Genomic DNA, 27,270 nt, shown 5'->3' with positions numbered 1-27,270 from the left:
CAGTTTCTTTTAAACACAAAACTGTAAACAAGGCACACTATATTCATATTCTTTATGTCAACATTGCAGCAGCAGAACACTCAAAAATGAATTATTACCACATTAGAATCATTCCAAACATTGTGCCATTAAAACTAAGCCAAAAAAAAGAGTCCACCAGACAATTCTTACAATTTAAAACATGTTTCAAGTGGCCAAAAAAAAAACTTCACACATGAAGACTTATGTCCATCAATATGATATACTGCAAGCTGGAGAAATTCCCAGGCAACAAGTCCGCTTCAATGGCATGGCCTGGAACAATGGCGAAGGTCTAGAAATGTTGTTGTCTCATCCCAAGGCTCAAATCCACCATGTTGGTCCCCACCTGTTAATTATACGGCATTTAGTCTTGCAACATTACATTTTAAGTTAAGTGTATTTTATGAACATAAACACAGAGGCATGAAATAAATGCTCATTTTACTTCTCAACTTTTCATACAGTTGTGGTCAAAATTATTAGAAAACTAGTATTTTCACCAGCTAAATAAGGTTTTAAGTCAGTGATTTCTATCTTTTGCTGTAGTGTGTCAGTAGGAAATATCGGTTTACATTTCCATTCATTTTGCCATTAATTGTGATAATCCAGTGACATTTTTGTTCTGTGCTCCACACAGGATCTGATCTCATCATCATCCAGAAGAACTGTGAAAGCGTCACCAAGATGCTCCAAGAGACCTAACTGCAAAGCTACAATACTGTTAAAAGTTTTAAGCACTTGTCTAAAAATGTCATAAAATGACGCTGTCAAAAATAATGTCATAAATAAATGTTCTTAATCAATTAACCTTGATTAACTAAATTAAATCAACATTTGGTTTGACCGTCCTTTTGTGTTTAAAGCAGCTTTTGCCCTACACTAGGTGCACTTGCACATAGTTTTTCAGGTAGCTTTGCAGGTAGGTCTCTTGAAGCATCTTGGGGACGTTGTCACAGTTCTTCTGGATTTAGTTTGTCTCAGTTTGTTCTGTTTCTTCATGTCATTCCAGACAGACTGGATGATGATGAGATCAGAACTCTGTGTGGAGGATTGGCTGTTGTGCAAACAAAAACCTCACTGGATTATCACAATTAAAGGCAAAATGAATGTTTGGAAATGTAAACTGATATTTCTCACTGACACACTACAGCAAAAGATAAAAAACACTGACTTAAAATCATTTTTTAGCTGGTGAAAATACAACTGTTATAATAATTTTGGCCACCACTGTGTTTATATGTATATACACCCTTATTAAAGCAGAAAACGTAAAACAAAACTTACAGGTTGTACGTCAATGAATGGCCTCCGGGATTCCGTGGTTGTGGGTCTGAAGACCTTTTATCCAGAGTGGGCAGGACTTTGAAACCACTTTCCCCTTTAGCATCTAAACCATAGGAATAATATGCAAACTGTGAACCATATTTTATAATCAAAACAAACTGAAACACTTTCATATGAAGATTTCTTCATTCCTTTAAATAATGCAAATTAATTCCCACCCTCATTCAACTACTGCAGGTTAAGTTTAGGTATGGGGTCAGATTCAGGGATGTAGAATATGCTCATGCAGAATAAGGCATCAGTTTGTGCTTCATAAGTACTAATTAACAGCCAATATACAAGCTAATAAGCAACTAGTTAAGTGTTACTGTACCATTGTATTTACCAGTTGATCTGTGTCAAATACAGTTGCATGTTGTTTTATAGATTGACATATTATAAGAAAAAGCTTACCTTAAGTCATGTCACCCAGCTCTGAATGCACCTCACTGAGCACTGGCAAGAATTAGGTCTGCAACTGTAGCCCAGTCTTCAAAAAGTCTGCCTCTGGATATAGCTTCCTAAAGTCTTGTGAAATCTGATCAAATCTGAAAAACAAATGTGGTTCAATAAGTTTAAGGTTTATACTGGTCTCTTAGTTTGTAATGCAACACAGGCATTCACTAAAATAGAGGAAGAGTAACGGTGTGTTCACACCTTCACACCCCCTTAAGGGGCCGTTCACATGCTGCGCCTAAAAACGCGTGAAAACGCAAGACGCGTCGCTTTCTTTCCAAAAACGCAGCTTCCTCTCCCATGGCGTCTGCCGTTGCTAAGCAACCATGTCCCGCGCCTGGAAAAAATGAGCTTCCATTATGAGCGTATAATAACAAACTTCAGTGCGCAAAAAACGCGACATGTGAACGGCCACATACACCACGAGAGATTAAGTCTAACTTTACATACTGTAGCTAAGACAACATTACATTTAAGTAATAAACACTTTAATAATGTTAAACCACAATATGACTGGTATGTACTATTAAGGGACATAGCGTTTTAGCTAATGCAGATAAGTTACCTCAAGGAAAAAACCGCGAAAATGCTCAACATAAAACATATGGATCTATCGTTGGATTCGGCACGTCGCAAACATTTACTTGAAAAATATGCCCTTAAAAGATCAATTTTTGTATGAAATGATCTAATTTTGACAAAACATTACAAAGCAATACAGTATGCAGACAGTAAAGGAACTTACCCCCGTATTTCTGACCTACTCTTTCCATAAGGCGTTAAAATAAAGGCCATATGTATACTGTAAATTATACAAATAACACTACACACACACACACACACACACACACACACACACACACTTTATATAACAATAAAGCGATTGTTGAGGCAAAAAAGTACATCGCTAGGCTGCTTAAGTTACAACGTTCGTCATTCACGGAATAAAATGCCAACCCCGCACAGCGACATATCAAATATTGCATTAAACAGTGAAATCAGTACGCTCTAAAACACAACTTATTAAAAGTAAAGGTAAATAATTATATAATCATATTATTAATTTACCTTATAATCCTGCTTGCTGCGAGGTGCGTGACCGCCTGGCGACGAGACGAGTGAAGAATCCAGAATGTTCGATGAAGTGAAAAAAATAAACAAACCGGTTGGGTCAAAATAACCCAACCCAGGTGTTCATAGTGAAAGAACCCCTTATAGTCCATTTGACCCAGCATGATCAACCCAACTGTGTGTTTACAGTGCCTCAAACAACCCAACATTTTGACCCAGCACAATTAACCCAGCAATGTGTTTACAAAAATAACCCAGCACTTTTTAGAGTGTAAGAGGGCCTACAAGCTTTTCTGCCAGCAAAGTGTGTCGAGAATTCGGGCCCGGCGTCTTCCACGTTACCGTCGAGACCCCGGCCCGGTGCCCAAGGTCCCCACCACGCCTTTCCGCGATCAGGTGGTGGACCTGCAAGCTCTGCCCTGGAGGAGGCAGACCCAGTCGTGCTATGTTGTGTCGTTAAATATGTGAGACTGAATCACTCGGCACTTCAGCCGCACCAGCAGCTTCATCTGCCTCGGGATTCAGCAGAAAGGGAATGCTCCCCGAACTGAGGTTGGCTAAATGGTGGTAGATGCCTCTCCCTGTTATACCCAGGGACAGCCGTGATCCTTGGTTCATGGCACCTCACCAGCAGATGTATAAACCGGAAGCTGCGGGCTGGGCGACACCCTACCTTCGCTTGGTTCTCCAACCTTGCGTAGAGGCCGTTCTCCCGTGTCCTAACATAAGGACTCACAGGTGAGCGGGAAGACCGGCTGGTGTCGGCTTGCTGCGCCATTCCCACGTGGATCCGTGCGCTATTTCCCAGAATGTTCCCTCCGGCGAACCCTGGGTCCTCCTGCCCCGCAGTCAGGGCTAGGCGCGGAGTAGTCCTGCACTGTGATCCTGCCTGGGTCTCCTTCGCCCCGCAGGTTGTGGCTTAGTTTTTATTTATTCCAGCGGAGGAGACCGCTGTTTCCCTCGTGTATCCCTAAAAACCTTTATGGATATATTGAATTATTCTTATTTCCACATGTAGAATTTCATGTGCTCCGCCCCCCCAACCCATGCTTCAGTACAACTGGCATCCCTGGTGGGCCCCCTTATTGGGCCCCAGGGCGTTGGGAAGGTTACGTTACACTTCGCCTGCCGGCACGTATACTTGTCAGCACGTGAAGTTGTTGCGTAACGCGGCGTCAGGGTCGTGGCCTTTTCCATGGGCTTGTTCCCAATGTAACGTCGAAGTGATTCGACTGAAGGGGTAACGTCTAGGTTACGAAGGTAACCCACGTTCCCCGAAGGAGGGAACGGAGACGTTACATTCCCCTGCCACGTCCCTGGCGTCGCGCTGACGCCGGCTTGACGGCTCTTCAGCGAAAACCTGTTTGAGTGATGCGCGCCGCCTTCTTATATACCCGCATGTGCGGGGGAGTGGCCGACGCGCACGTCCACTCGCCAATTTGCAATTGGCCTTTTTTATATAAGGCTCAGAGATGATCGGTCTCTCAGGCGAGATCCCAATGTAACGTCTCCGTTCCCTCCTTCGGGGAACGTGGGTTACCTTCGTAACCTAGACGTTTTGCATGGGGGTCAAAATGGCAATTTTCACTTCAGATACGTAGAAAAAAATTACTTCAGAAAGATGGCAGCATCGTAATGTTATTTTTACACAGGAATTGGTAGGTCTGTTAGTAAAATATGTTGGCTTTAGCAGTCTTTGGTGCATTATATGCCAATGAGTACGTTTACATGGACAACAATATTCCGATTTTAACGCGATTAAGACAATACTCTGATTAAGAAGCAACCATGTAAACTGAGATTTTTGATTAATTTAATCTGACTAAAGTCATAATCGGAGTAAACACAAATCGAATTAAGACAGGTGGAGTATTCCTATTTTAGTCGCATTATGGAAGACATGTACACACCTTAATCAGACTATTCCCCTTGTGTAGGACTTTTCGCCACATTTTGTGACAGGATACACACTAATGCTGCGTTCCAGGCAGGTTTTTGAGCTCGTAAATCACGTCTTCAAACCACGACTCAGGACTTTGTAGCGTTCCAGGCAAGTCACGCCAAGCATGTATTAATTTTAGCTATATTATTAATAATTTGATTGCAACGTTATATTGTTTTACACTCTATCTTTCCACTGTGTGCCACTTGCATAAACACCGCACCCCAGAGGCTTTATTGTTGTTTCGCGGGCTATGTCACCTCAGAACTCAGAACTGGGAGTACGTCAATCTAGTACGAGTTCACGAGTGGGAATTCACGGGTTTGAGTGCCTTTCCAGTGCACTTTCACGGGTAGAAGTTTGGGAAAACACGGGTAACGGGTTGATCGCACGTGCTTATGCTTTGGTTTCATTTTTATTTATTTATTTTTTTGCTACAACATGGGATTAATCAATGCTCATTGCTGATAAATGGTTTGTCTGTTATCATAATTTATAGTTTTATGGAAACGTAGTTAACCCGTTCTTTTTCATTAGTATTATTTGTGATTTTAATTTTGTGAACGGGATTTCCGCTATTGGAATGTCTTAGTATGCTTTTCACTTTTACTATCGAATTCATGATCTTGGTTTTGCTTACATATATAGGCTACACCTATCAATTTTAAGATTAAAACAATTTTTTAAAAGATGGATTTGTTATTTTTAATTAAACAGCATAACAACAATAAAATAAAACCAGCTTATATCATTTATTAACAACAACTAATAAGACGAGGCATGGACTCCATCACATGCTGTGTTATATGCCGACTAAACAATTTATTACAGGGCACGCAAACACTGAGCAATCAAATCAATCAATAAAAAATAAATAAAAGAAAGCCTCTAAAGCGTAATGTGAGGTAAACGGCAAAGATAACAGGGTTTTCAAAAAGAAAAAAGAAAAAAAAAGAAAAAGTAAAACTAAACTGGCTTTCGACTTGCGTGTTTTTTTTTGTTTTTTTTCCCTAAAAACTGACTGCCTCTGAAACGCTCGCTGTATGGAGCAGACGATTTGGAGCAGCACAGCATGCACTCGCACAAATGCGACCACGGCAAATTTTAAATCACACATTCTAAAAAAATTGTTGCATATGTCCAGAGCCACCGAAACATCTAAAAGTCTATAACGAAGATGAACTGATAGCGTCGCGTGTGGACCTAATGATGTGTCATTAATCGATCTATGTACTATAACATGTAAAACGGGAACATGAAAGGAATATTTTAAAAGCAACTCATGTAAACAGCTTAATCATATTATTGTCTTATTCAGAATAAGGTCATTAATTAGATTACTGGTGTCCATGTAAACGTAGTCACTGGTGACCATTCAAAAATGGGCAAACAGCACTTTTTCAAGTTTTTTCTCTAAAGTTTGCATGCCTGCAACTTAAGAAGTATTAAATATATCTTAATGCCCTTTTAGATATTGGGTCTTAACAAACTTTCCTTTTGGCATCTTCATTTTTAGGGTCTTGTATGGTTCCATTTTTAGAGATATTAGAATTTGAATATGGCTCCAGGAGTAAATTGAACCCAAATGTGGGTCGCTTTGCAAAAATATTTTACTTCTTTTCTTTCAGAGAGGAACATCTGAAAAACAATTAATGTTGAAACTAGAGATCTTGTTTCCTTCTGTCAAGACAACTGCATTGAAAATAAATTGATGGCCATAACTATTCTTTTTCCAAAGTTTGCATGCCTAGAACTCAAGAATTATTAAAGATATCGCAATATGATTTTAGATTTTAGTTCTTTACAAACTTTTCTTTTGGCTTCTTCATTTTTAGGGTCTTATATGGTTAGGTTTCAGAGATATTAGAATTTGAATATGGCTCCAGGAGTAAATTGAACCCAAATGTGGGTCGCTTTGTAAAAATGTTTTACTTCTTTTCTTTCAAAGAGGAATATCTGAAGAACAATTAATGTTGAAACTAGAAATCTCATTTCCTTCTTTCACGGCAACTGCATTGAAAATAAATTGAGTGACATAACTATTCTTTTTCCAAAGTTTGCATGCCTAGAACTCAAGAATTATTAAAGATATCCTAATATGATTTTAGATTTTAGTTCTTAACAAACTTTTCTTTTGGCTTCTTCATTTTTAGGGTCTTATATGGTTAGGTTTCAGAGATATTAGAATTTGAATATGGCTCCAGGAGTAAATTGAACCCAAATGTGGGTCGCTTTGTAAAAATGTTTTACTTCTTTTCTTTCAAAGAGAAACATCTGAAGAACAATTAATGTTGAAACTAGAGATCTTGTTTCCTTCTGTCAAGACAACTGCATTGAAAATAAATTGATGGCCATAAGTATTATTTTTCCAAAGTTTGCATGCCTAGAACTCAAGAATTATTAAAGATATCCTAATATGATTTTAGATTCTAGTTCTTAACAAACTTTTCTTTTGGCATCTTCATTTTTAGGGTCTTATATGGTTAGGTTTCAGAGATATTAGATTTGAATATGGCTCCAGAAGTAAATTGAACTCAAATGTGGGTCACTTTGCAAAAATATTTAACTTTTTTTCTTTCAAAGAGGAATATCTCAGGAACAATTAATGTTGAAACTAGAGATCTTGTTTCTTTATGTGAAGACAACTGCATTGAAAATACCCGAGTGCCATAAATATTCTTTTCCCAAAGTTTGCATGCCTATAACTCAAGAAATATTAAAGATATCACAATATGATTTTAGATTGTAGTTCTTAATAAACTTTTCTTTCGGAATTTTATTTCAAGGCCCTACATCATACATTCCCAGAGATATGTGGATCTCAATAAGATCTCCAGTTTCAGAATTTTCAGATTGAATATTACTCCTTTTCACTGGTCACTTTGTATACAGCTGATGCTTAATGTATTTAAAGAACAATGCCTGAAAAATAAATATTGTTGAAATAAGAATTGTTTTAGTTGACACTGATTTGGTCTTGAACAGGTGTTGCTGCTCATTTGGCGGTCAGCACTCATGAGGGTGTTAAATGGATGGACCTCAGCGGCTCTGAACAAAGAAACATCACATATAAAAGAGCCTCACCAGGACCTGTTTCTGCACTTAATGCAAACAAGACAATATACTGGACCAGTCCTGAGAATGACATAATCTACAGGTGATGAGCCATATGGATTAAATAGAAAATTATACCCATTGTTATCATTAATGCCTAATAATTGTTCCAACACAAAAGACACCTAATTTGATTTAATCTTGTCTATTCCAGGATGTCTTTAGACTCAAGTGACCGTAGACCAACTGTATTGTTAAAGGCCTCCATAGGCATTATGGGATTAGCAGTAGACTGGCTTCATGAGCTTCTGTACTGGGTCAGCACCAATACTCATGCCTTACATGTGGCCTCTCTGAATGGCTCCAGACAAAGTGAGCTCATCTCTGGGCTCTCCAGACCTACTGCAGTTGCTGTCCAGCCATTGCTAGGGTAAAAATACTGTGTCTTTTTCGATATATTAAATTCGGTCACATAAATTTAAAGTATGATGTGACATTTCTGTCTGAAGAAGAATGTTCTGCTGGAAATAATGAGGGACAGGACTTTATTCAATTAATTAGAATTTGTGGTAAACCGGTTTGATTTACGCAAATGGTATAATTATTTTTTTTTTAAATGGCTTACCGGTACAAGTTGTGACTAATAGTTGGAAAACTTTTAAACCTTTTAATAATGCACAACTAATTCTTTAACTGGGCAAATAAAGCAATTGTAAATGGCCATTAACAGAAGTCAGAGATGTTGAAGACTTAAATACTGTAGCAGGCAGATCAAGCTCACTGTCCATGATGTGTGAAATATAGGAAGAAAATTCTAAATATATAGAAGTATCTCTGAGGGAAACTGACTGTCTTCAGAAAAGTTTACATGGTATTTTCTTTTCATCTTACCTCCGTATAATGCATATTAATGTAGCATTTAAAAGCAATGTGCTGCTTGTATCACTGCTGTTCCATAAGCGCCACCTGCTGTCAAAGAGTGAATTTGCATCTCATTCAGGCCGTCTGCTGTTTTTGTTTCGTTCAGATGTGTTCTGTTTTTGTTCTAAAACTTGAAATTATACAATCTCTAATTTACATTAAAAAAACTGCATTCTGGTTCATATAAAGACACATTCAGGGAAACACTGATTAAACTGTCAAACCGCCAGAATCCTAAAAAAAAACAAAAATGATACAGTTTTTTGGTCAAACTGCCCAGCACTAAGTTATATAGTGGATGGACATTTTAGCTCAATATTAATATCTGTAATTTTAGAGGTGGAAAATTATTATTAGCACCTTATCAGAATATTAAACTTTGCATTCTTCTATATTTAAGTAATTATACACTACCAGTCAAAAGTTTTTGAACAGTAAGATTTTTAATGTCTCTTCTGCTCACAAAGCCTGTAAAAAACAGTAAAATTTTGAAATATTTTTACTATTTAAAATAACTGTTTTCTATTTGAATATATTTTAAAATGTAATTTATTCCTGTGATTTCAAAGCTGAATTTATTCCAAAATCAGCATCATTATTCCAGTCACATGATCCTTCAGAAATCATTCTAATATTCTGATTTGCTGCTCCAAAAACATGTATTATTATTATTATACATTATAAATGTCTTTATAATCAATTTAAAGCATCCTTGCTAAATAAAAGTATTGATTTCTATAATTTACCGCCACCTCCCAAAAAAAAAATATACTGACTCTAAGCTTTTGAATGGCACAGAGGACTGTCACTTCATGCACAAATTTAGCGATATGTGAAGCATTAACTTTTAAAATCTTAGTACTGGATGTGTCCGTTTTGAGATACTCGTCCAATTATTTTTATGTACTCTCAGTTGGATTCTGTTTCTACAAATGTCAGTTTGGCTTCCCCAGAAAAAAAAGTCATCTGCGTCAGCATGAGGATGAGTAACTAATAAAAGAATTTAAATTTTTGGGTGGAGCATGCCTGTAAAGTTAGATAAAGTTTGAATAAATGTAGTTAGTTTGTCTAAATGAGTTTAAACCCTAAACCTGTTTTTCTTCTCCAGGTATGTGTTCTGGGCAGACAGTGAGGCATCTCCCAGAATTGAGCGTGCCAGTTTGGATGGGACGAGCAGAGTAGCACTCATAACTTCATTTATACGCTGTCCTGTTGCAATCTCTTTAGGTTAGACTTCTCGTAAGCAATTAAGTTGTAAAATCCAGCTTGCTTTTTTTACTCCATATTTTACTTTATCACTTATTTCAATCAAGGTTGCATATAAATTACATCAAACCCATCCTTAAACTAATGGAGCGTAGACCTATCTATCTGTGTTTATCAAGTTTGGTCAGGTGGCAAAGGGGTAAAAAGTTAACAATAAATAAATTGATTGATTGATATCATTTTAATTTGCTCATTTAGATATCCATCGTGGTCTGCTGTACTGGGCTGACTCCGGACTGCGTACAGTATCAAGAGTTGCATTTGATGGGCAACATAGAAAGACGGTTGTAGAGTCCAACGGATATCTAGATAAACCATTTGGACTGGCCGTATTTGAGGTACATAACCTTATGTCACTTTTACTCAATCTATATAATCATTTTCTTACCAATGACCATAGTTTATTTTTAGATAAAAAATATATACACTACCAGTCAAAAGTTAATACTTTTATTTAGCAAGGATGCTTTAAATTGATCAAAAGTAATGATTAAAACATTTAATTTTGCAAACGATTTCTATTTCAGATAAAAAAGCAGTTCTTCTGAACTTTCTATTCATCAAAGAAACCTGAAAAAATCTGCTCGGCTGTTTTCAACGTAATAATGTTGTTTTGAGCAGCAAATCAGAACATTACAATAATCTCTAATGGATCATGTGACTGGAGAAATCATGCTAAAAATTCAGCTTTGAAATCACAGGAATTAATTACGTTTTAAAATATATTCAAATAGAAAAGAGTTTTTAAAAAAAATAGTAAATATATTTCAACGTTTTTGAACCTTTGGATCAAGTAAATGCAAGATTGGAGAGTAAAAGTTTAAAAAAACATAAATCGTACTGTTTAAAATATTTTGACTGGTAGTGTATATACACACATCTTTTCCTTTATAATGTTTAATGATATATGAAAATGTTGATAATCTATTATTGACGTAACATTGATAATGCAGTAATGAATGTTTTATTTTATGTCTCTCCTGCAGAGTCGAGTGTACTGGAGTGACCAGTTGACAAACTCTATTTGTAGTGCAGACAAGCACAATGGCAACATGCTCCAGGTTTCTCAGAGACTCGGATCTGTTTCACCAGCTGGACTGGTCATCCTTCACCCACTGTTACAGCCTGCAGGTAGTCAAAAATATTCTCTTACTTGTTTTTTTTTAACATAAATTGTAGTAACTAACATCTTTTTTTAAAGAGCCATGTTAAGCATTAACATAGGCCCCCATTTAATTGTTTTGCATGTTTGTCACTCTTTAATGTTTCATCAAACAAATGTAAATATTAATCAAAGATTACACAAGTAAACACAACATGCAGTTTTTAAATGAAGAGTTTTTTTTTTATGAAGGGAAAAAAAATCCAAACCCACATGGCCCTGTGTGAAAAAGTGCCCCCCCCCCCCCCCAAATGAGAAATAAGAAGGAAAGTAATTGAGATCTAACAGTCTGGAAGTCATTTCTAAAGCTTTGGGACTCCAGCGAACCACTGTGAGAGCCATTATGCACAAATGGCGAAAACATGGAACAGTGGTGAACCTTCCCAGGAGTGGTCGGCCGACCAAAATTACCCCAAGAGCGACTCATCCAAGAGGTCACAAAAGACCCCACAACAACATCTAAAGAACTGCAGGCCTCTCTTGCCTCAGTTAAGGTCAGTGTTCATGACTCCACCATAAGAAAGAGACTGGCCAAAAATGGCCTGCATGGCAGAGTTCCAAGACGAAAACCTCTGCTGAGCAAAAAGAACATAAAGGCTCGTCTCAGTTTTGCCGGAACACATCTTGATGATCCCCAAGACCTTTGGGAAAATACTCTGTGGCCTGACGAGACAGAAGTTGAAGTTTTTTGGAAGGTGTGTGTCCCATTGCATCTGGCATAAAAGTAACACAGCATTTCAGAAAAAGAACATCATACCAACAGTAAAATATGGTGGTGGTAGTGTGATGTGATCTGGGGCTGTTTTGCTGCTTCTGGACCTTGAAGACTTGCTGTAATAAATGGAACCATGAATTCAGCTGTCTACCAAAAAATCCTGAAGGAAAATGTCCGGCCATCTGTTCGTGACCTCAAGCTGAAGCGAACTTGGGTTCTGCAGCAGGACAATGATCTAAAACACACCAGCAAATCCACCTCTCAATGGCTGAAGAAAAACAAAATGAAGACTTTGGAGTGGCCTAGTCAAAGTCCTTACCTGATCCTATTGAGATGCTGAGGCATGACCTTAAAAAGGTGTTTCATGCTCGAAAACCCTCCAATGTGGCTGAATTACAATTCTGCCAAGATGAGTGGGCCAAAATTCCTGTACAGCGCTGTAATAGACTCATTGCAAGTTATCGCAAACGCTTGATTGCAGTTGTTGCTGCTAAGGGTGGCCCAACCAGTTATTAAGTTTAGGGGGCAAACACTTTTTCACACAGGGCCATGTGGGTTTGGATTTTGCATGGATTTTTTCCCTTAATAATAAAAACTTCATTCAAAAACTACAAGTTTTGTTTACTTGTATTATCTTTGATTAATATTTAAATTTGTTTGATGATCTGAAACATTAAAGTGTGACAAATGTGATACACCATTGTGTATCCACAATAGTAATGTTTGTTTTGTTATTAATGTATATATTTATTTATTTATATACTGTGAAAAGTCATTTATTAATTATCACTACTAACGTCTGTGTTTGAAACAAAATATCATCAGCATTGGAGAAAGCACGCGCTGTGGGTTACCAAGTTTGAATGTGATTTTGTTTCTCCTGATAATTCAGGCAATTTTAATCTGCCTACGAATTCCGCGGCCGGGACTCGTAACACAAACATGCAAAAAAATAACAAATCAGGAAGTGGGCCAACACTTTTTCACACCACTGTATATTCAAAGCAGCTTCACAGTAACACAAAGGACAATAACTTGCCATTCAAATTGTTATGTAAAGCAGCTAGTGGATCACAAAACTCAAGGTTTTTCAGATCAGCAAGACAATAAAATATTTCATTTAGTGCTGTTAAAATTAGCATGTTAACGCAGGTGATTAATTATTCCAGTTTAACAGTATTAAAATATTTAACCCGGGGACAGGGCTTTTTTGACAGCACTAATTTCAATTTCAATGCCTTCTATTTATTACTTAAAGCTAAGTACTTCTTTGATACCACGGCAAAAACTACTAGCCTACCTAAGAAAGTTCAAACCTGATTAAAGACAAGTGAACAGCCAGAAATTACAGACATGGGTAAATACCACAGAACAATTCAGGTACAGAAATGTAATAATTAAGTGTAAATAACACTGCATAGTGTTCACTGTACAGATATCTATGCTTATTTTTCTTTTTATGAGCACCTTCTAATCAATAATCAAAAAATCTGATAAAAAATTAGCCTTCCCATTACAAGGTGATATTTGACTCCTTAAAGTGAATCAAAGGGGAATTTTGTTTTTACAGAAATATTAAATGATTTAAATAGCTGAAAAGATACTTTAAAAATTAAACTAAAAGCACCAGCACCTGCATCTCTGTTATGCTAATCCCAGCATACAGACCACTTCTCAAACTTGCCCAGCCGGTTCAAAAGCAGATCACAGTATGGCCAGACAATGCTACCTCTGCACTACAGGACTGCTTCCAGGACATAGACTGGAACATGTTTAAAGAGGCAGCAACTTACAACAACCACACAGACCCGCAAGAATACACAGAAACAGTGACTGCTCACATCAAAAAGTGCATAGATGATGTGACAGTCACCAAGACCATCCCCACACATGCAAACCAGAAGCCGCGAATGAGAGCAGAGGTTTGTGGGCTGCTAAAAATCCTAGATGAGGCATGCAGATCAGGAGATAAGGCAGCTCTCAAAACCACAAGAGCCACTCTGTCTCATGGCATCAAGAAGGCAAAACATCAATATGCTCAAAAAAATCAACAATAACTTCAGCGACAGTAAAGACACTCAGTCACTGTGGCAAGCCATTCAGACCATGACTGACTACAAGCCCCTGCCACAGGCCAGTGATGATGACACTTTCTTTATGAATGGGTAATTGATTCATTGACTCACTAGATTAGTTTAAAAACGTGTGTTAGCACCATTGTTTTCTGGCACTGCCTTAATCATCCTGGGAATGCAATTGACCAGAGTTGCATAGGCTGTTGCTGGGATCCTCTTCCACTTCTCACAGAGCTGCTGGACGTTAGACACATGGTGCTTCTCCACCTTATGTTTGAGTATGCCCCACAGGTGCTTAATAGGGTTCAGGTCTGGAGACATACTTGGCCACCCCATCACCTTCACCTTTAGCTTCTTTAGCAAAGCAGTTGTCATCTTGGTGATGTTTTTGGGATCGTGATCATGTTGGAAAACTGCCAGTCGGCCTAGTTTCTGGAGGGAAGGCATCATGTTCTGCTTCAGAATGTACAGTACATAATGGAATCCATGTTTCCCTCAATGAACTGCAGCTCCCCAGTACCAGCAGCACTCATGCAGCCCCAGATCATGATGCTACCACCACCATGCTTGACTGTAGGAAAGACACGATTTTCTTGGTTCTCCTCACCAGAGCATCGCCACACATGCTGGACACCATCTGAGCCAAACAACTTTATCTTATCTCGTCAGACCACAGGACATGGTTCCAGTAATTCGTGCTCTTAGGCAGGTTGTCTTCAGCAAACTGTTTGCGGGCTTTCTTGTGAGCCAGCTTTAGATGAGGCTTCCGTCTGGGACGACACCTATGCAAACCGACATATTGCAGTGTGCGGCGTATGGTCTGAGCATTGACCTTCTGACCTTCTACTTCTGCAACCTTTAAAGCAATGCTGGCAGCACTCATGCATCTGTTTTTTGAAGCCAGGTTCTGCCGGTTTCAGGGTGTTACTGAACCTCTAATAGCCTTGGCCATCTTTGTGGAGAGCAACAATTCTAATTCTCAAATCCTCAGAGAGTTCTTTGCCACGAGATGCCATGTTGAACATCCAGTGGTCAGTATAAGATAATTGTACCTAAAGCATCAAATTTTAACTGCTCTAATACAAGATACACAACTTTGTATGGTCCTGTCATGAATAGGACATGTGGCTTTGCATGGTTAAACAACATACTGCTGTTATCACTTAGGGTGTACTTAATTTTGTTACCAGCTATTATGACATTAAAGGCTGTATGTTGAGTTATTTTTAAAGGACAGTAAATCTATACTGCTATACTAGCTGCACATTGACTACTCTAAAAAATATCCAAGTTTCATTTCTATAGTACTGTCCCTTAAGAAGATGTACTAAAATGGTTCCTGAAATGTGAGGGGTGTACTCACTTTTGTGAGATACTGTATAAGCAGCTCTACAGAAGACCATGGTGTCTTTATTTAGCTCAGGCCTGTTCATTCAAAAGTAGTCTTCAGTAGTTTGCATATTTGTTTTTAGACACTACAGAATTCAGAATTCCCACTTATTTTGATGACTTTCATCAGAACAAGAAGTTAAAGAAGTTCACTTCCAGAACAAAAATGTACAGATAATTTACTCACCCCCATGTCATCCAAGATGTTCATGTCTTTCTTCAGTCATAAAGAAATATTTTTTTTTCTCTCCATATAGTGGACTTCTATGGTGCCTGTGAGTTTGAACTTCCAAAATGCAGTTTAAATGCGCCTTCAAACGTCTCTAAACGATCCCAGCCGAGGAAGAAGGGTCTTATATAGTGAAACGATCTGTTATTTTCAAAAAATAAAAAAAAATTTGGCAGTATACTTTTTAACCTCAAATGCTTGTCTTGTCTAGCTCTACGTGTACTCTATGTATTTTTTTATAATGGGTGTTTGATCTTCTTTGCATGTTCACTTTGCAAACAATGGGTTGGTACTTCTGCAGCAATGTAGGATGATTTTGAATTTGGAGAAGAATACATATACAGAGAATGTGTGGTTAATCTAATTAGCTACAAAACAAAAACATGCAAATAATGATTTTTGACTTCTTGTACCTGTGTGCGCTTGCAACTTCAGGTCATGCTGTATGTGGCCCTTCCTGTGAGGTTTGTTTTTCTTACTGAGTCACAGATGCCTACTCTGAAATACCTCAAAGCATTTGCTCTGACCCACAACAGACTAATCTTGGTTAGTAAGCATTTGTGTCTGTGTAGATTTGTTCTTTTGTTGGAGAAGCACCTGCCTTGTAAACATGATGTTAAGTGGTGAGCTTCATACTGTAGATGCTATGAATGCCTTTGCATTGCTTTTGTAGCTTAAAGAGTCTGCGTAGTAACACACAGTTTTATCGGTGCTGTGAATTTGTTTTGAAAAAAAAGTGAAAGGTACTTTCCCAGATGCTACGTTTGATGTGGGATCACATATTTGCTGCAAATAACACGTGGGCTCAGTTTTTGCAACGGTTTCCTGTGGGCAGGTAGTTTTGTTATTATACTTTTGTTTTACACTAGTCAGTGCTAAACCTGGATTCTCTTCAAGACCCAAAACAAAAACAAACCAAGTACTTAAATTATCCTACAAAAGGAAACGAAAATGTGCTTAAAACCAAACATGTTAATACCACTAACATGAAGAATATCGTTAAGTTTGGTGCTATGACACACTTTCTGTGAATTCTTTCACTTCTGCTTGTTTTTTGCAGTTTCTTGTGGAAGTGTAGTTTTGTTATATTTTGTTTTAGACCATGCAGTGGTTCTGACTTGGACTTGCTTCAGGACCAAAACAGTTGGAAATGTCTTTAAAAAAAATTCCACACATTTTGTGTGCATGTACACACTTCTAGTAATTGTGCACACATATAAAAGCTAAATGTTATGAAATAACTCCCAAAAAAGTGTTTATTTATAGAAAAATGTTTTTCGGTAGTCACATTCTTTAAAGTTACACACAGATTTTTCTTACTTTTGAACACATTTACCTCAAAATGATAGGACCTCACCATCTACTCACCATGTAGCAATGAGAAAGAGTGACATAAATATTTCCTGATTATAAATGTAGGGGTGTACTTCAGTTTTTTTTTTTTTTGTTTTTTTTTTTTTACAAAATCAAAAGATATTTTTAAAAACAAAAATGTAATAAGTAAAAATTATTTAAATATCACTTTCATAAGTTGAAATTTAGGGGTTAGGGTTTGGGACAGCAACCTCCCAATTAAAAATACTCAGTAAATTATGATTTTATGTATATTTAGCTTATGATGTTTTAAGTTTTATTGTGGGTTTCAATTGATAATAGAAGGATCTTAGTAGAAATCTAAGATTTAAATACTTAAATGCTTTTGAAATGTGTTTATTTGGTGTGGGAAAGCAGTTCGCACCAATTCTGTAGAACAGCCCATATCAGAAGTGTTATTTTAACAGTTATTTAACAGACAAGCTGTTTAAAAAATGTAAGGCAAGCCTTTGTATTTAGTCTGCTGTCTATATGAATGAATATGATTGGTTTCATTTGACTTATATTTTTAATTTTATTTTGCATTTTCAGACAATGATCTGTTGCAGTCAGAAACAAGAACGCCACTTCCTGATTCACAATTTGCATTGCTTCTCTCATTGACTGGTTGGTCTAACTTCTCTGTTGCATTTCTCTTCTCTTGCGTTAATCATTATGATAAAAGTCACTTCCGTGTCACTTCTTACATTAACAGGACTGATGTTCCCTTGATCACCTTTATTTGTTCTTTGTCTGTTAGTCATCATCAGTTTGCTGTTGGTGGGGGCAGTGCTATGGCGGCAGAGGTCTGAATTCTGTGCCCCTCGTTCTCTTTCTCCTCTTGGAGATGGGACGCTTAAAGAATCCCAGGATCCTCTTCTGTTATCCAGGCTGCCTGTAGTACATGAGCATAAAGTAAGAGCCGCATGTTTTATAGCCTTCACACTCGGATTACATGAGACGCGATTACAATCGTTCACTTATTACAGGCTATACAGCAAGGAAAATGACAAATGGTGCTTGTTGTGCAAACATGTTTCCTAGAAAGACATTATGCAACACATGAATATGAATCATTACTTCAGTCTTTAGTCTCACATGATTAAGAAATCATTGTAAAATGCTGATTTTGTGCTTTTGTTTCTGCTTAATATTTTTAAGGAAACCATTATCACTGATTTTGTTTTTTTATGCTTTAGATTTCAAATAGTAGCATACACTCTAAAAATGATGGGTGAAAACAACCCAATTTGGGTTATTTTGGCAATCCAGCACTTGCATATCAAATATGGACAATCCCAGCTTGTTTGGTTAAATCTATGATCCAACATGCTTGGTTGTTTTATTTAACTTAACTATTGATTAAAAATAATTACATTGCTGGTTAAAAACAAACCCAAAACAGGTTTGAAAAAAAAAAAAAAAATCAAACTGAATTTCTAGATGCTGGGTTGTTTTAATTAAAGCAGCCACAGTATAGTGCAGTGTCAGAAACGTATATAAGAAGTGTTTCTTACTTCCTGTTATTTTTAAAATGTACAGATAAGCTGTTTAAAAAATATAAGATAAGCCTTTGTGTTTAGTCTGCTAGCTATACTAATGATTATGTGATTAGTTGCATTTTAATTATATTTTTAGTTTTATTTTGCATTTTCAGACAATGATCTGTTGTGTTTTTTTTAAAGCTGGGTTTTTTGGCAATCCAACGCTAAGTCCAATATGGATAGAACCAGCGTTGGATTAAATCTTTGACCCAAGATGCTGGGTTGTTTTATTTAACGCAACTATTGATTAAAAATTACTACGTTGCAAAAACAAACCTGAAACAGGTTTGAAAGAAAATAAATAAATAAATAATGAATCACACTGAAAAGGACTAGAGGCTGGGTTGTTTTAATTAAAGCAAACACAGTACAAATATCAAAAGTGTTTCTTCCTTCCTCTAAGTTATCGAAGGTAAAATTTACAGATAAGCTGTTTAAAGGTATATAAGATAAGCCTTTGTATTTAGTGTGCTAGCTGTGTGAATGTTTATGTGATTAGTTGCATTTTAATTATGTTTTTAGTTTTATTTTGCATTTTCAGACAATGATCCGTTGTAAAAAAAAAAAAAAAAAATGCTGGGTTAAAACAACCCAATTTGGGTTATTTTGGCAACCCAATGCTGGGTCAAATATGGGCAAACCCAGCTTTGTTGGATTAAAATCTTTGCTGAGTATTAATAAAAAAAAATTGACACTGCTAAAAGCTAAGCCAAAGTAGGTTTGAAAATAATGTTAATATATCACACAGAGGTAGGCTGTTTTAAATAACTATAACTGAATTAAAATCCTGATTGAAAATGACTATTGCTGGTTTAAAATGAATCAAAATATTTTGGAAATTAAAAAGCAGACACAGAATTACTGGAGTCAAAGGTAAAAATCAAAAGGTGAAAATTTATTAATAAGTGAAATCAGCCATGGACAAAAATATAAGACAAACTGAATTGTACAGCATAGTTTTCAATATTGCATACATTTAAACTCGTTTAACAAGCATTTTAGAAATAAAAATATAATATTTAAAAGTAACATTTTAATTCAAGTGTATCAAACCGCTCTCTGTTATCCTTGTTAAACAAAATGGTGCCGATTCTCGTGCCGTTGTGTCGCTGTAATCTGAGCCAGTGATGGGCTGCTGTTCGCCTGGGGAACCTCAGGCCTCCGCCTTGTGTTTCACTCGTAGCTGAAAGATGCCGTGACGTATAACCTGCCCATAAACATATTTTAAATATTAAATATAATCCACAGGGTAAAATACACATTTTTGACTGGGTTCCCCAACTGCTGGGTTGAAGTAAGCCCACGCTAGGCAGGATGACCAGGTTTTCGCAACAAAACCTGCCCAATTGCTACTCAAAACTAGCCCAATCCTGTTTTGAAGGGATTCCCCTGTTAAAAATCGCATTTCGCAGGGTAAAATACACATTTTTGACAGGGTTCCCCAACAGCTGGCTTGAAGTAAATCTGCGCTGGGCAGCGTTGTCAGGTTTTCACAACACAACCTGCCCAGTTGCTACTCATAACTAGCCCAAAATTAGGCAAAACGTGTTTGGAGGGTCAGCCACCGTTAAAAGTCGACAGGGTAAACTACACGTTTTCGGGGTTCCCCAACAGCTGGGTAGAAGTCCACACTGGGCAGGCTTGCAAGGTTTTCACAACAAAACCTGCCCAATTGCTACTCAAAACTAGCCCAATTGCGTTTTGAAGTGGGTTCCCCATTGAAAATCATGTTCCGTGGAGTAAAATAGTTTTTTTTTTGGCAGGGTTCCCCAATAGCTGGATTGATGTAAGTCTGCACTGGGCAAACTTGCGAGGTTTTCACAACAAAACCTGCCCAATTGCTTTTTTAAAATTAGCCCAAGGCCAGTAGCGTTTCGAGAGGGGTCCCCCATTGAAAATCACGTTCCACAGGGTAAAATACACATTTTCTAGCTGGTTTGAAGTAAGTCTGTGCTCGGCAGGGTTGCCAGGTCACAACAAAACCTGCCCAATTGCTACTCAAAACTAGGCCAGTCACATTTCGAGGGGGGTTCCCCGTTAAAAATCGCGTTCCACGGGGGGAAAAAAAAAAAACCTTTTTTTTGGCGGGGTTCCCCAACAGCTGGATTGAAGCAAAACCTGCCCAATTGCTGCTCAAAACTAGGCCAATCACGTCTTGAGGGGGGATCCCTGTTAAAAAAATGCATTCCACAGGGTAAAATACACATTTTTGACTGGGTTCCCCAACAGCTGGGTTGAAGTAAGTCCGCGCTAGGCAGGGTTACCAGGTTTTCACAGCAAAACCTACGGTGGCTGAGAAGTGCAAAACACAACAACAAATCGCAACACAAAAAAACAAATCTGAAAACCAAATAACAAATCCAGAATCAAAATTACAAATAAGAAAACGCAATATCAAATCTAAAAACAAAACGGCAAACCATAAAACAAAATAACAACTCCGGAAACAAAATAGCAAGTCGGAAACCACAACGACAAACAAGAAAACAAAACGACAAGTCAGAAAACACAACGACAAATCAGTCAAACCGGAAAAGGTAGGTATTTTGTGTGACCGGCGTAGTCGCTGCTGATTGGATGGAACTCCTGTCAATCAAGACATACAGGAAGTTAGATTTGTGTATGTTTACGTAGGAAGAAAATGGAGTATGTTCGACACTACTTTCAAGAACGACATTCTTATGGCGTGATTCTAGACATGCTTTTAAAGTCCGTAGCGTCCCGCCCCCTACACTATAATCAGACGCTGAATCTGCGGCTGAGATTGTCCACTTGTTTACAGTGTTAGTGTTTTCTGTATGATGAATGGCATGTAGTGCGCAATGTAGGCGATAGAAAATGATTCAGACAGTGTGAATTTGTTTTCCATTGGGGCAAATGAGGTCTGGTTTTACATTGTGTCACGCAAACCGCGGCAGCACGCACAGTCTACTTCGGACTTTGGCTCTGGTCCAGAGACGCAACAGCACGAGCAGATCATATGTATTAAACTACACAGCCACAGCATGATTATGATCACTTGTTTGTTTTAGCAAGAGATTCATATTGAATCTATGGGGTAATTTATTAGACTGTGGCTCTCATAAGCTTACAAATGCGGCTTTACTGAGCTCAACGGCTCTGGCCCGACTCGCAGATATAAATAGAACGCTATTGGCTATTCAAAATAAGTGGGCGGGGCTGGGCGATATGTTTTTGTTTCAGTTAAAATTACGTCACCACATAGAATGGCCCACGAAGCTCTGCTCTGATAGCATTCCTTACATCGCTTAATGGGGAATAATGTTTTCATCTGAACAAACCTGCATCTTTCAGATGTGTTTTAAGAGAGCGCAAGCTCATCTTGATGTTGTGGTGTCTTAAAGCATGTCTAGAATCACGCCATATGAATGTCCTTCTTGAAAGTAGTGCCGAACATACTCCATTTTCCTCCTACGTAAACATACACAAATCTAACTTCCTGTATGTCTTGATTGACAGGAGTTCCATCCAATCAGCAGCGACTACGCCGGTCAAACAAAATACCTACCTTTTCCGGGTTGACTGATTTGTCGTTTTGTTTTCTTGTTTGTCGTTGTGCTCTGCGACTTGCTATTTTGTTTCCGGAGTTATTATTGTGTTTTATGGTTTGCCGTTTTGTTTTTTATATTTGATATTGCGTTTTCTAATTTGTAATTTTGATTCTGGATTTGTTATTTGTTTTTTTTTTAGATTTGTTTTTTGTGTTGCGATTTGTTGTTGTGTTTTGCACTTCTCGGCCACCGTAAAAACCTGCCCAATTGCTACTCAAAACTAGGCCAATCGAATTTCGAGGGGGTACACAGAGTAAAATACACTTGTTTTTTTTTTCTTGTTTTTGTGGCAGTGCTCCCCTTTGGTAAAATTCGCATTCCAGGGGAAAATGGAAAAACAACACATGGCAACAGCATTAAAGTAGCCCGATTCTGTTGGAAAAACGCAGACTTGGCAACACTGGCACTTGGTTGTTTCATCAGTGGAAGGGGGAGCGGTGTATAGTTTCAGCAGTCAGGGACATTGATCTGGCCACTAACTCTGACATTGGGTTACACAAAAACTACCCAACACTGGAAAAAATAACCCAAAAGTTATAACCCAGCAATTTGGTTAAAAAAACACCCCAGTGTTTTTTAGAGTGTATCATACACTGTTTTGAATATTGTTTTTTCATGTTGACATTTTCAAGTACATGCTTTTTTGCCTAGATAACGTGTTTTTTGTGTTTTCAGGATGGTGCACAGAATGGTTCAACACACTGACATGGACAGATTTCCTGTGAGGGAGACTGTACCCTTCCTGTGGTGGATATCACAGCCCCCATTTCCTGCCAGGTTTGGGCACGAGAAAAAGTAAATTGAGGCAGGCAGATGGATTCCACACAAACATCCTGCTCGGTGACCCAGCAAAATGCTCTTAAATTCTTGCCAAATGTCTATTTATGATTTAGAACTAATCAAATGAAGTATTTGAATCAAACTAAGCATTAAACTTAATTCTGTCTCACTGATATCTTTTCATCTCACCATTTGCATCTGTGGATTACATTGGACACAGAGCAGCAAAATATCACAATGACAGTGTTCTGAGCTTCAGGTCAATAATTAATTGACCATGTTATATGGTACAACAGATCTGTGAGTCATTACATGACATTTTTGAGGTTTGAGCTTGTTTTAAGGTGCTGTTCTAGTTTAGTTTTATAAATCCATAAATGTCCATTCATTCATTGTTGAATTTATAGGCGCACAAGTTGACCAATCTCTGTCTTGTCTTTGTAATGTGTGAACAGAGACAAAATCAGTTCAGAAAATATTTTATTTTGAAATTAACTGGTGCTGTTAATGCTTTAGACTACAGGAATAGTTGTGTTTATTTATGTGAGGAGAAAAAGAAATGATATTTATTTGTTGTGGTTCGTATCACTTTCCTTTAAATTATAGTATTAAAGCTGTTAATCGTTTAGCAGTAAAACAGGTTTTTGCTCTTCTTCCTGATTGTATATAGTTTGGAAAAAAAAGGTGGTTTGAAAGACTTATGGTAAAGTGATATGTTGGGCTTTGGAGAAATAAAATTTAAATTGGAAATGGTGCGTTTGCTGTTTTTTTTTTTTTTTTTTTTTTTTTTTTTTTGAAGTTCTTCTTTTTTCTCTGCTTCTCTTTGTGCACATTTAGTGATTCTATTATAAAAGGATAAGATGGAAACCTCATTTCAGTGTCTATAGAGAAGGAAGTCACCCTGAATCACGTGGGCTTCTTCGGTGGTCGCTGATATAATTTATTTGGTAAGTTTCCAAATGGTAATTGCTGCAGAGTGACATGGTCATTGAGAAATGAGGGCATGATCCATTGTTTTATTATTGCTCTAAATCTATGAAAATAGGAAGTCCACACTACAGCTATAGACAATGAGGAATGATAAATCACTTTAAGAATGTTTTTTTACCAACTGATGAAGGATAAAAACTTTTTAAAAAGATTTTAAAGACCTCAAGCATGTAAAGCAACAGAGCATTATTGTGTGTTAGTATGGACAATAATAGATAGCGTTATAGTTACTGCTCTTGGTGTGAATGGGCCTTAAAATCCCACATGAAATCAAAATTTAAGTTTTTTGGCGTTTAGTAGGAATATGCCTTATATACACATTCAAATCTTACACTTACGCCAATATGGATCAACGATTTTGATGACATCACCCTACAGTTCAACTTCTCATCAAACTTTCTGTCCAATCAAATGCTCTCTAGAATCCGAAGTGCCCCGCCCCCGACACTATATATAGGCGCTGAAGCTCTGGCTAAAATCAGTCACTTGTTCACAGAAATAGTATTTTCTGTACAGTGAATGGCATGTAGTGCACTATATAGAAGATAAGGAACGTTTCAGATAGTTTATGCTTTCCATTTTGCCGAAAGAAGTGTGGTTTTGCAGTTTCACACAAACCACTGCAGCGCACACCATCTGCTTCAGTCCAGAGACACCATAGCACAGAGCGGCTCACGTGCACGTCGGCGTAGACCATAAACCGTATCAAACCTAATTAAATTCTACAGAGAATGGTATATTTGATAGTGATTTGGATGAGATTATGGCTGTCAAATGTGGCTTTACCGAACTTGATATGTCCCACCCTGTCTTCCTGTTTCAGTTTAAATTACGTCAACACACAGAATAACGCTGCGTGTTTCAAAGCACTTCAATGGACCTTATGTTTTTCAACGGATTATCATATGTGCAGATTCCATAGAAGGAAATTTATATTGCCATCAAATTATCTTCTTCCCTTTCTAATGTAAAGTCAGGCATTTTGGCATTGTTCTGCAAGTTTTTTGGGGTGAAATGCAGGAATTCACAACCGATTCGAGTTTATTAATCTCTCAACCTTTTAATTTGCTGTATTGACCATATTTTGTAAGTGGCCTGTGAGTAAGCAGTGCTTCTTGCTAGAGTAGGCCTATGTGACCGTGCCAGGGTTTGTCCACAGCAAGCGCTAGCCACTCCAAAATGAGTATGTCATACAAAAATGTTGAAGATTAGCAGAAAGGCGGGTGATGTGATGAGCTTTTGCCACACTAATGCAACTTATTAAGTGTACTAAAAAATCTTGTGTGTTGACTTTCTGGTCAAACTGAACGGTTTCTGTCTTTCTTTTGGGGGAGGGGGTCCACTGCTCCTGTCATATTGCACATCCTGCTTTACATCCTCATTCCTCTGTATCTTGAAGTGAACTTTACAGATTTCACTGAGTTGCACATGTCACTGGGTCAACAGCATTGTTGTTCCAGGACCAACATAACATGCTAACCCAGAAACATTTTTACTCTGCAAAATCACTTTTATTGCACTTTGTTTGACCACCTTGAGCAAATGTGTTAATTTCATAATACTGTCAAACAATCGTGCTCTACAGGAAATGTGCCTCTGCAGTGTTTGAGGATTTTCATCCTGCAGTTTACTTTGTTTAATGAAATGGATTTTAATAGTCTACTTTTTGGAACACAGAGTGGTTCATAATATATTATAAACGTATTAACCACACTCTATCTATCTATCTATCTATCTATCTATCTATCTATCTATCTATCTATCTATCTATCTATCTATCTATCTATCTATCTATCTATCTATCTATCTATCTATCTATCTATCAATCATCCAACACCAAATTTGGTCTTAATGTTTCTACAAATGATTAATCAGTGTGCTGGCTACCTTGACCGCATCTTGTTGTCTAGGGAGGCAGCAGACCAGACTCTGAGAGCCAGCCTCTGTCTACCTTTATTACTTTCCGTTTTTTCCTCTTGAGACAGCAGTAAACGAGAGACTCGTGCGGGTTTCCTCATAAGGAGGAGAGAGCTCAAGCTATGAATACAGGGTGTGGATTCTTGTGTAAGCGCATTTCAACATGAACAAAAGCTCAAATACTAGTGCTGACCTTATCCAAAGGAGCTAATTAACGGTAAGATGAATGTGTTTTAACCTGGTTTTATTTAAAGGTTTAGATAACCAAACAAGTCACTTTGATTTACTTTTTCCCTCGAATGAGAAAAAAGTATTTACATTTGTAGTATTTTCATTTTAAATATGTTTAAATTGTGTTGGTTTTCGATCGTTGCTCTCAGAAAATGATCCTGTTGCAAACTTAAAACAACGATGCTTAGGCTATGCTACTGTTATGTAGGTAGGCTACGGTTTTACAGTTAAATAGGATGATTCTTAATTATGTTATTGTGTAATGTAATATATTATGTCTTAAAAATGAATTCAACCAAATAGGTCTGTAAATGGGGGAAAAAGCGATTATTAAAACTACTGTTGCCATTATATTATAGTAATAGGGAAAACCACTAACGTACGAATGGACGTCAGACTACCAGAGATGTCTCCTGAGGATCGTTTTTTTTTTTTTTTTTTTTTTTACTAATTAACACTAAAAAGTCGACACCTGAGTGAAATAAAAAATTAATTACAGTACAAATAATTACTAGTAACTATTAAGTCAACGACAACGCAATTCATACCTTAAAATTAATTGAATGTAGGCTATTCTGTATGTAAACTAAACAGTTACTAGTTCAATCTTAGAAAGAGAAAATGATCCACACAGTTAAATAGACATAACTTAAATATTACACAGCTCTCGGGAATACAGTAACCCTCTTAAACATATCTTAAATATATATTACATTTATTATTTTTATTTTTTTTTTAGCCCAGCCTTCCGTGTTGGCATGTGTACGTGTGTGAAGTATGCAGTATGCCCTGCTGAAAAAAACAGCTAATACCAGCCTAGGCTGGTTGGCTGGTCTTAGCTGGTTTAAGCTGGAAGTAGCTGGTTTTAGCTGGTCTCCCAGCCTGACCAGCCTGGCCAGGCTGGAAAAGTGGCCAAAACCCCTCTAAAACCAGCCTGCCTTCCAGCTATGACCAGCTAAAACCAGGCTGCTTGACCAGCTAAAAACAGCCAACCAGCCTAGGCTGGTTTTAGCTGTTTTTTTTTTCACCAGGGTGTAGTGTTGAATACTAGTCTTAGCATTATTCTGTAGTGTGGAAACACATTTCTATATCAACAACACCTTAGTAATACACTCTAAAAAGCACTGGGTTAAAACAATCCAATTCGGATTTGGATAGGACAAAACACATTTTACATAAATTTTACCCAGCAAACTGGGTTATTCAACTCAGCTAATATGTTGATTTATTTTTACTATAATACTAGCTTATTTTTTACC

The 27,270-nt window shown here is 37.4% G+C and overlaps 1 protein-coding gene across 1 annotated transcript; it reads left to right on the top strand.

Moving 5' to 3' along the window:
• The first annotated feature begins 7,838 nt into the window (after window positions 1-7,838).
• Window positions 7,839-23,623, top strand: LOC141333800 (low-density lipoprotein receptor-like). Its single transcript, XM_073838941.1, has 8 exons — window positions 7,839-7,970; window positions 8,082-8,297; window positions 9,897-10,015; window positions 10,253-10,392; window positions 11,041-11,185; window positions 17,530-17,604; window positions 17,738-17,892; window positions 22,769-23,623. The coding sequence occupies exons 1-8, from the start codon at window positions 7,846-7,848 to the stop codon at window positions 22,796-22,798; spliced, it is 1,005 nt and encodes a 334-aa protein (XP_073695042.1). The 5' UTR covers window positions 7,839-7,845; the 3' UTR covers window positions 22,799-23,623.
• The last annotated feature ends 3,647 nt before the right edge of the window (window positions 23,624-27,270 follow it).

Source organism: Garra rufa, chromosome 4, assembly GCF_049309525.1.
Source record: "Garra rufa chromosome 4, GarRuf1.0, whole genome shotgun sequence".
Taxonomy (NCBI): Eukaryota; Metazoa; Chordata; class Actinopteri; order Cypriniformes; family Cyprinidae; genus Garra; species Garra rufa.
This window is presented reverse-complemented; position numbering and strand designations above follow the sequence as displayed.